This window comes from Nyctereutes procyonoides, unplaced genomic scaffold (assembly GCF_905146905.1).
Source record: "Nyctereutes procyonoides isolate TBG_1078 unplaced genomic scaffold, NYPRO_anot_genome, whole genome shotgun sequence".
Taxonomy (NCBI): Eukaryota; Metazoa; Chordata; class Mammalia; order Carnivora; family Canidae; genus Nyctereutes; species Nyctereutes procyonoides.
This window is the reverse complement of record NW_026575025.1, coordinates 10543525-10553446: the sequence shown is the minus strand read 5'-3', so window position 1 is coordinate 10553446 and position 9922 is coordinate 10543525. Positions and strand designations below refer to the sequence as shown.

At 52.5% G+C, this 9922-nt stretch overlaps 1 protein-coding gene across 1 annotated transcript; it reads right to left on the bottom strand.

Annotated features, from left to right (window-relative positions):
• Positions 1-220: 220 nt before the first annotated feature.
• CATSPER1 (cation channel sperm associated 1) lies at positions 221-9323 on the bottom strand. Its single transcript, XM_055315154.1, has 13 exons — positions 9123-9323; positions 8454-8934; positions 7261-7473; positions 5716-5829; positions 5410-5560; positions 5025-5116; positions 4772-4915; positions 4544-4607; positions 4292-4364; positions 4088-4148; positions 2827-2902; positions 409-523; positions 221-247 (listed from the first exon to the last, which is right to left on the bottom strand). The coding sequence occupies exons 1-13, from the start codon at positions 9321-9323 to the stop codon at positions 221-223; spliced, it is 1812 nt and encodes a 603-aa protein (XP_055171129.1).
• Between the last annotated feature and the right edge of the window lie 599 nt (positions 9324-9922).

Genomic DNA, 9922 nt, shown 5'->3' with positions numbered 1-9922 from the left:
GTTCCCCTGCCCTGAGCCTTGGTTTCACCAGGGAAGACACAGAGCCACTTGGGGTTTTAAAATTCTGTTAGGGCCCAGCCCTGCAGGCCAGAGATCATTCCAGCAGATCAGGGGACTTTCGTCCTGACCTTCACCCCCCTACCTCCCCCCCTCCCCCCCATCCCGTAGGCAGCTTGCCAGAGGCTGAAATCTGCATCCCAGGACTGTCTCCATCCAGGGGTCACTTCCTGAAGTCTTCTTCTCCAGCCTGGGGGTAGGAAGGGAGGGTGACTGAGCTGGCACTGGCCTCCGCCTTCCCCCACACATGCCCATGTGACTGTTCGGGGCACTCTGGGCACAAGCCTCCCGCGCCTGGCCCTCTGGGGTCCCCCCACTCTGGCCCCTCTCCTCTGGTGCTGCCTGGCTCACCTCAAACGCAGTGTCCACAATCTCATCAAGAACAGATCCCTGGGAGCGGAATTTCTGTTGATGATGCTCCACCCCCGCCACCAGCTGCAGGAAGTGGAATAGGAGCTCCTGCTGCCTGAGGGGCAGAGTGGGGCAGAGGGGAGCCTGAGCTGACTTCCCTACCAGGGTCTTCTGGGCTGCCAGAGCCCCCCAGACAGCTCTTCTTGCTTGTCTCCCACCAGCCTCCCATTGCAACTTTCCCAAGCGGGAATTTTCATGGTGTATCTCTCCTTTTCCACAAACAAAAAGCCCCAATTTGTGCCTGTGCCACACAGGGTTTTTTGTTTTTTTTTTTTTTAAGATTTTATTTATTTGAGAGAGAGTGAGCATGAGCAGGGGGAGGGGCAGAGGGAGAAGCAGACTCCCCACTGAGCAGGGAACCCAGTGATGTGAGGCTCCATCCCAGGACCTCAGGATCATGATCTGAGCCAAAGGCAGATGCCTAACTAACTGAGCCACTCAGGTGCCCCACCACATAGGGTTCTAACTGCTGTTTCCCCTCCCAGTTATATCCATCACTTAGTAGTGTTATCCAGTTATCCACCCACCCATGTGTTTGCCCTTCTAACTACCCACACCTCTCTATTTCACCCACTCACCCACCTTCATCCTCCTACCTCCCTAAGCCATCTACTCACTCATCAAACCACCACATCCCTCCATTGACCCGCTCTTCCCTGGACCTACCCACCTACTCCCTCATCAGGTTGTGCAGTCATCCACCTAACCATGCTTCCCCCCAACTATTCATCCAGCCAACTACCCCTCTCTTAACTCCCTCATCACCTGCCTGTTTTATAAATCCATCCATCAAATGACACTGAAATCAATGAACACTGACAGGAGCTCCAAGGACACAAATTAATGGGAAACAATACTTGTCCTTAAGGAACTCAGTCTATGGTAGGGCCAGGAAAGTGAACCAAGAGTGTTTATTTTGTGATAAGTATAAACAGAGTGCTGGGGGTCCCTGAGGAGAAGAACCTCATTCAGTACTGGGGATCAGAAAAGACTTCCAGGGCAGCCTGGGTGGCTCAGTGGTTTAGTGCCACCTTCAGCCCAGGGCCTGATCCTGGAGACCTGGGATCGAGTCCCACGTCGGGCTCCCTGCATGGAGACTGCTTCTCCCTCTGCCTGTGTCTCTGCCTCTCTCTCTCTCTCTCTCTCTGTATGACTATCATAAATAAATAAATAAATAAATAAATAAATAAATAAATAAATAAATAAAACAACCAACCAACAGACAAAACCAGAGGGCACCCTTTGTGGAGGTGGACCAGGTGGAAGAGTCTGGGGGCCAGGAAACCCCCAAGAAAATGTTACAGAAGTGCCAAGGGTTCACTAGGCCAGTGGGCAAGTTGCTGGAACCTGGAAGGGGGCGGGAAGGCCAGGAAGTGAGGCAAGTAGGATTGGAACTCGGGTCTCCCAATTGGTGGTTGCTTGAGCCCAGCATTGGCACCCAGAGAACATTCCAGGCAGAGACAACAGTGTGGACAAACAGTGTGGACAACAGATCTCCATCAGAGGTGGAGAAGGATGGACTGCCCTTGGGAAACAGTGTGGGGACAGCAGGAAGTAGTAGCCAAGGAAACAAGGGAGGTTGGCAAAGGCTGGGTCACAGAGGGCCTTTGAGGCTTGAGTGAGGATAGCAGGTGAGAAGGAGCTAGAGGCTACCAATAGTCGGGCTGTCCTGTCTGATGGTTTAGAGCCAGTATGGATGAAGTGCAGTGGGACCCAGCTTTCAGAGGGAAGGTTCTCTGCAGAGCTAGGCCTGAGAGCCAGAAAGCATGAGTCTATGCCAAGGTGCCCTCGCCATGAGCACAGCCACGAGTCCCCAGCTGTCCAACTGATTTGACAGGAATGGGTGCTGACCATCTGCCTCCCAGGCCTTTACCCAAGCTATTCCTTGATGTGCCTCCTCACCTCTCCACCTAGCCAAAGTCCACCACCCTCACGGCCCAGCACAACAGGGCTCTTGTGGGCAGGGCTCTTGTGGGCAGGGGCTAGTCTGTGTCTGGGAGTCCTTGCAGGGCCTGACCCAGAGCAAGGGGCAGGGATGTTTCTCGAGTAAACAGATGAGCAGAATCACTGTACATCCAGGACCTCCCTGCTGCCATCCCTTTGCCCTTGGCCTCCGAGGGGCTCTCATGGCCCTGCAGGCACTGCTGGTGGGATTCTCTTGGTGGCAGAAGATAGTGCAAGGTGAGCAGCAGCCCCTTACGGTCTCCATATTCCACTCATAGGCTCTACATGGGCCTTGGCGTTCCACACCCCCCTTCCAGAAAGGTGGGCAATGTCTCTTGCCCTGCCAGCCCATGGGTCAGACCCCAGACCTCTCCCCTCAGATACCGGGCCTCCCCTCTCTTTGCATCTCCTTACTTCTCAGTCATGGTCCCAAATTTTTTCTCAATGAGCTGCTTCTGTTTGGTGTGTTCACTCACTACCTCTTCAGGTTCTGGGTGTAAAAAAGGAGGAAAGTCAAGAAGATGCCTGGATTGAGAGGAGGTGGAAGAAATCCAATGTGTCACAGAGGTATTCAGAGGGGGTTAAAAGAGTTTATGTCCACAATGCCCTCAGAGAGGTGGCTTCTCTGGATGTGGAGTGCGCATCAGATTTGTTTGTTCATTTGTCTCTCCCTCTGGTAAAAGTCCCCTACTTTTCCTAAGGAACTACTCCTGTCCCTTTTGCGTCCACCTTGTCTCCCACATCTAAGGACATGTGACTCAGGCCTGGCCAATCAGAACAGCCTATTCTTTCCACCAGAGTGATTGGTTCCAAGATAGTCAGGTGACCAAAGTAAAGAAGACTCATTTCTGGGACTTTGCTCTAAATACTGGAAGAAGAGGAAGTGTCTGCTTGGCATGATAGGGATGGCTAACCTGTGAAGATTTGGGACTAGAGTGGCAGGTGGCCGAGTTCCCCCCACAAGGGAAGGGCCACCATAAACACAAAGCCATGCAGAGGACTACAGAGCAGAGAGATGGAAAGAGACGGAATCCTGGATCCAGCCATTCCTGAAAACCCACACATCCTCAATTTGCTAAGTACACTGTGCCAATTAATTCCTCTTTTTGCTTAAGCTTTTTTGCCCTACGTGTCTATCCCTGATGGAAGCAGTGACCCAGTGACCCCTTGAGACCCAATGACCCCTTGAGACCCTTGAGACCCTCTAGTGTTGATGAGCCTAAGAGTGGGATCCTTGGAATTCAGATTCTAAGGTTATGAAATCTTTAAGCAGGAAGCAAATCAACTATCTCAAAATCAATTCACTCAGAAAGTCAGGTTTGTAAAAATGAACATGTGCAGAAAACTTTGATTTTTGACTCTCAATCCACTCTGAGTGACTCTGGACAAGTGTGTGTAACACTGTGACAAAACCCTCAAAGGCAGCTGGAACCATCCCATGTAAAACCAAGTGCCATATCCTTTATAAGTTATTAGAAGAGATGAGTATTCGGTGAATGAATCATCGTTTGGTCAATTAGTCATTTCACAAATGGGGCTTTCAAGAATTGACAATCAGTCAAAAGGAAATTTGGACCAAAGTTCTAGGCTCTGAAAGTCTTCCTGAGTCTCAGATTCTCAAACTCTGCCACTGAACCTGGAATTCCGTGTCTGACAGTGGAAGGAGGGCCAGCACCTGATTTGCTGAGTTCTGTCAGTGAGTCATCCAGCAGCTTCTCGTGGATCCGGGCAGCCCTCTGGGAAGAAGAGGCCTTTGTCCTGCCAGAGTCCCCTTCCTGTCTGCCCTTTCCTGGAGCCCCCTCCTCCCTTCCTCCCAGCCCCTGTGGCCGCCCTTTCATGTTTCCCCCAACTGGTCCACCTGCCCCACGCCCCTCAGTACCTCCTGCTTTACTTTCTCAAGGCCTTTGAGCAGAGCCATCTGGAAGTTATCCACCAGGACAGCAATCACCAGGCTGGGGATGGTGAGAGTGGATAGTGGGGTACTCCTGAGGAGGAGGCTGTAGGAGAGGCCCCGCACCCTTCTCTGGGCTCATTGTGGCATGACCAAGGGGAGAAGACTGGGGACGGGTGCCTCAAGGTTAGGTGGGGGTGGGGGTGAAGCCAGGGAGCAAAGTAGGGGTGGGGTCCTCACTTGAGGAAGATGAAGTATTGGATGATGATGTAAATCATGAGAATGGGGATGATGTACCAGGCACCTGGGAGAGAGGGTGTCGTTTTAGCTGTGAGTTCTTCACCTGCCCTGTCACACCCCTGCCAGCGCACATCAGATGTCCCACTTTGCAGATGGGGTAACCAATCCACTGGGGTCTGCCCACCCCACCAAGCCCCTGCCCTCCACCCAGCCTGGGGCCTGTCCCACCCTGGGCCCGGCTGTCCAGGTAGATGCTGGACCAGTCATCCAGGGTGAGCAAGGTGAAAAGGGTGAAGATGGTGGTGAAGATGCTCTGGAAGCGCTTCGGGTCAGATAAGCGGAACAAAGCCCGGAGCACCACAGAAAAGAGGACTGGCTGTTGAGGGTCAAACCAGGTTCGCAGAGTCCCATTCCTCCCATCACAGCACCTTGGGCTCCCACCCAACCCCTGTCCTCCCCCCCCCCCCACAGCACAGGATACAGAGGCAGGTAAACATGAGGATGAGGATGGCAGTGATGGACGGCAAGGACCGTGCCAGGGTCCCAGTCACTTCCTGGAGGCTGGTCAAGATGCTGTGGGCAGAAGTTGAGAGGGAAGCTGAATGAATGAGAGGGGTTGGTGGGGGATCTGTGCTGGCAGCTACAGAAGGTCCCTGCTTTGCCAGTGGTTTGGGAGGGTCCAGCACTCTCTGGAAGTGATTGATCCTAGCAGGTGGCAGGAGGCTTATCAGAAGTGGGCTGGAGTCCACAGCGTCCTGGCTCCCGTCTCCCCTGAACAGGTCCCAGTAGGTTCCCTAGAAGCCCAGGCCTGCGTACTCTGTCCTGTGGAATCCCCACCCCAGAGTGGGCAGCTGTGCCCCCCTGACCTGAGCCTCCGCAGGACCCGGATGGCCCTCAGGGCCCGCAAGCTCTTGAACACCTTGAAGATCCGGAAGACACTTTGGTGGTAGACGAAAGTGAAGGAGTTGAACTGTAAGAGCAGGAAATCCAGCATAGCCATGATCATGATGAAGAAGTCTGAGGGCACAGTGGGGCTGGGCGTCAGGGTCCTGCACAGGCCCTCACTCAGACCTGTGGTCCTCTGACACCACCACTGCCTGCCAGTCCCCTTCTGTCCTCAGCCCCCTATAGCAGTCCAGTGGCTAACTGCCCCCACCCCCAAATACACACACCCAGATTGTTCCAGGAGTCAGAAAAGTACTTGAGGCCCAGTGCAATGATCTTGAGTACAGCTTCTACCACATAGATGCAGAGGAAAATAGAGTCGAAGGCCATGAAGTACCACTCTGTGGAGACAGAAGGGGTTCCCTGGGGGCCATCCCCAGCAACCCTGGCCCTTCTCTCCCCCTTCCCTCTGGACCTCACACACAGTTCCTTTCAGGGAGGACCTGGCTCTGCCCTGAGGACTGTACATCTTAATTGCTCTGCGCCTCAGTTTTCTTGTCTGCAAAACAATGATAATACTATCACTTGGCCTGACCCCCTGAACTCAGGACTGACTCCCTGAACTCAGGAAACTCCTAGCAGCTTCTGCCTAACAGTCAATCTTACATTTTAGAAATGGGAGAAGAAAAAACCGCAGGAACAGAAAAAGAATCGGTGGAGGAAGACAGCCTTCAGAGTCAGAGTGCCTCAGCCTCTTTGTAATGTTAAAACCGCTCTCTGGGACTTAGTGGTTAAGCCAGTCTGCCTTTGGCTCAGGGTGTGATCCTGGAGTCCCAGGATTGAGTTCCACATCGGGCTCCCTGCATGGAGCCTGCTTCTCCCTCCGCCTGTGTCTTTGCCTCTCTCTCTCTCTCTCTGTTTCTCCTGAATAAATAAAGTATTTAAAAAATAAAAAATAAAACCGCTCTCAGTATTCATCCCAAGCCCTAGGAGAAGGAGCCTACTTTCCCTTGCTAGGGGAGTCACAGCATTAGAAATTATTCCTGTTGATCTACTTATTTCTACAAATAAAGATGACCTGGTGAGGCAGCTCCACCTGGGGTAGGCTGTCTAGAACTCACCAAGCAGCAGACCCACTTTGGTCCCATAAGAATACCAGTCTGCCTGATGGTGTTTTCAGGAACATCGGATTCACTGAGCAGGGTAAGAGTAAGAATGCACCAATCGCATTCTCTGCTTAGTTTATTTCCGCTGTGGTAGGCCTTTCTTCCACCCTGCTGCCGAAGGCCTCAGAGGCCACCTTGCCTGGTTTTCCACCCTCACCTCCACCGCCTCTTGCTCAGGGTCTCCTGGCTCTTCTAGGCCACCTGGGTTCCCTCCTACTGCCCCGCAAGGCTGCGTGTTTGGGGTTGATGCACCACCTGGTGGGTGTATCACAAACAGCACATCGTTCAATTCAGCGGGCCTGTCTGGCTGGCTAGTTGACCTCAGCAAGATCTCTGAGTCTCATCTTTAATACTGGGCAATGTTGGGGGCACCTGGGCGGCTCAGTGGTTCAGTATCTGCCTTCAGCTCAGATTATGATCCTGGGATCCTGGGATCAACTCCCGCTTCTCCCTCTACCAGTGTCTCTTGCCTCTCTCTGTGTGTCTCTCGTGAATAAATAAATAAAATCTTAAAAAAAAAAATACTGGGTAATGTTGTCTATTTCCCAGGGGTAAGGCTCAAATGAGCTAAGTTACATAAATCATCCAGCACTGGATCAGGCCCACAAGAGGCCTGGAACAAGATCTCTGGCCTCCTCCATGTGAAAGGGGCTCCCCAGCTCTTACCACCCCGGACTTCTACTTCAGCGAAGGTCTGGGCCACAAGCATAATAGTGTTGAGGCAGACAGTGAGGAAGATGAAGGCTTCAAAGGCTAGGGACTCAGTCAGGTTCCTAAGCATTCTCCGGAGGCCCCGAATGAGGTAGCTTAATTTTTCCCACAACCTGTAGAAGAGGTCCACGGTGTGCAGCTTCTTGTGGGACCGCTGAGCTCTGCCAGCTATAAGGGGGACAGAGAGTCAAGTCTGTGTGGGAGGGAGCATGGGTATACCAGGCATCCTCCCAGATTAAGTTGGGGTTCCTCTTCATGCCTGCCTGTGTGCCTACCATTTACTCACTGAAGTGCCTCTATGCCAGCTCTGTGCTGATCCTGGGGCCACAGACCTGACTGACCCCTTCCGTGGCAGATGCCAGCCTGTTTGGGATTTGTGGTCTGCTCAAGCAGATTTCAGGCTCATGCTTCTACAGCTTCAGGCCTTTCTTTACTCATGTAGCAATGTGTACATGAAAACCCCACTTTCCTCACTACCCTGTCCTCTTGGTGAACGCTCCTTCTTCCTCTGGGATTCTGCTGAACATCTCCTCCTTTTGGCTGCCTTCCCTACTTCTATCCAATTAGGCACCTACCCCTCTATGCTTGTTTGTGAGACTGTTACCCTGTTTACGGAATGTCTTGGGGCCAAGCTTAGAGGGTTGTGCATTCATAGCCAAAGCCCTGAAACAAAGGCCTCATTCAGACACTGGTTCCCAATCTCTATCAAGATGTTCACAGTTTAGTGGGGGAAATGTGGACAAATAGAACCGACAGTGGAAATTGTCCTGGTATGGAGGGTGGACTAGGATTTGTTGTTTAAGTGACCACCTCCAGTCTTGGAGCCCCTCGAGGGCAGGATTTGTTTTCTCTGCACTTCCAGGGCCCAGGCGCTCATATTAGACAAGAAGAAATATTTGAGAAGTGAGTGTATATATGCACAGCAGTGACTGGATGAACAAACAGCTGGTCACCGGAAGAGATGTATCATTTAAGGACCAGGAGATTGGATGATGAACAGTCAGGTGACTGAATAGCCAATGGAATATGCATGCAGGTAAGATTCATGCCTCATGATCTGTGGGAGGTCAGTGCAGGATCCAAGTCAGGATTGGAATCTGCCAATCCAGGCAGTGGGAGTTGGGGATGGGAAGCAGGCAGGAACTTACTTTTGCGCTTCTGAAATTGTTCATCTTCTTCTGTCCAGCTTTCTGAGGAAGTTTTAGAGGAGGAATCCTGAGGGTGGGCTTTGTTGGACACTTGGGATCCATGTGAGTGCACTGCACTGAGGGAACGAGTCAGGCTGAAGGCTGAGTGCTGTATCTGGAGCTTGCTAGGCTGGAGGGCTACTGAATGAGAAAGCGAAGAGCCAAGGGAGGCTCTGGCCACAGTCTGAGACTTGTGTGGGCCAAAGCCTTGGGAGCTACCATGAGGGTACTCCCCATAGCGGTAATCACCACGGAGATAATCCTGACGATGCACATTACGGTGGTACTCGCCGTGGTGACCATGGTGGTGCTCGCCGTGTTGGCCATGGTGGTGCTCGCCGTGGTGGCCATGGTGGTGCTTGCCATGGTGGCCATGGTGCTCACTGCGGTGGCTCTGGTGGTACTCATCATAGTAGTGAGGTATGTGATCATGGTAGGATCCCTCATAAGAAGGGTGGGATAAGGTCTCTCCATGATAAAGAGGCCCTCTATGGTGGCGGGCTTCATGATGTCGGTGCCTACCATTGTAATAGGCCTCACTGTCATGGTGAGAGCCACCATATGTATAGGAATCTTTATGGTGGTAAGGCTCACCTTGGGAATGGATCCTGCTGTGGTGGGAAACCTCACCGTGGTGGTAAAGCCCACCATGGTGGCGGGATCCCCTATGGTGGTGGGGTCCACCATGGTGATAGGACTCATCATATTGGTAAGACCCACTCTGGTGGTAGGGCTCACTGTGGTGGTAAGACCCACTGTCATGGCAGGGCTCACTGTGGTGGTGGGGCCCACCATGGTGGTGGGGCCTATCATGATGTCCTCTGCTACCATGGTGGTACTCACCATCAAAGTGGCCCTCACCATTGGAATGATGGGAGACAGCAGTGCCATGAGGAGTCAGGGCAAGGGATGTGAAGTGGTGGGTTCCACCATAATGGTGGGCCCCACCATGGTAGTGGGAGTGGTGAGAGCAGGAGGAATGGTGGGAGGAGGCATTGTCATGAAAATCTTGGAATTCACCAAGGTGGTGAGACCCACCATGATGATGAGATATGCCATGATGGTGGGATCCGCCAGGATGATGGGATGTGCCATGATGGTGGGACCTGCCAGAATGATGGGATGTGCCATGATGATGGGACATGTTGTGATGGTGGGACTCATTAAGATGGTGGGACTCACCAAGGTGGTGGGACTCGCCATGATGGGGGGACCCACCATGGTGGTGAGACTCGCCGTGATGGGGGGACCCACTGTGATGATGAGACTCATGATGGTGGTGGACTCCACTATGGCCTGATCTGTGATGTGGGATTGGTGAGCAAGGGTGAGATAACACATCCAAATTATTGGTGTCTGCCTCCTTTTGAGCCATTTCAACCAACAAGTGTTGATCCATGACTATACTGGGAACCCTAGAATGAGGAGAG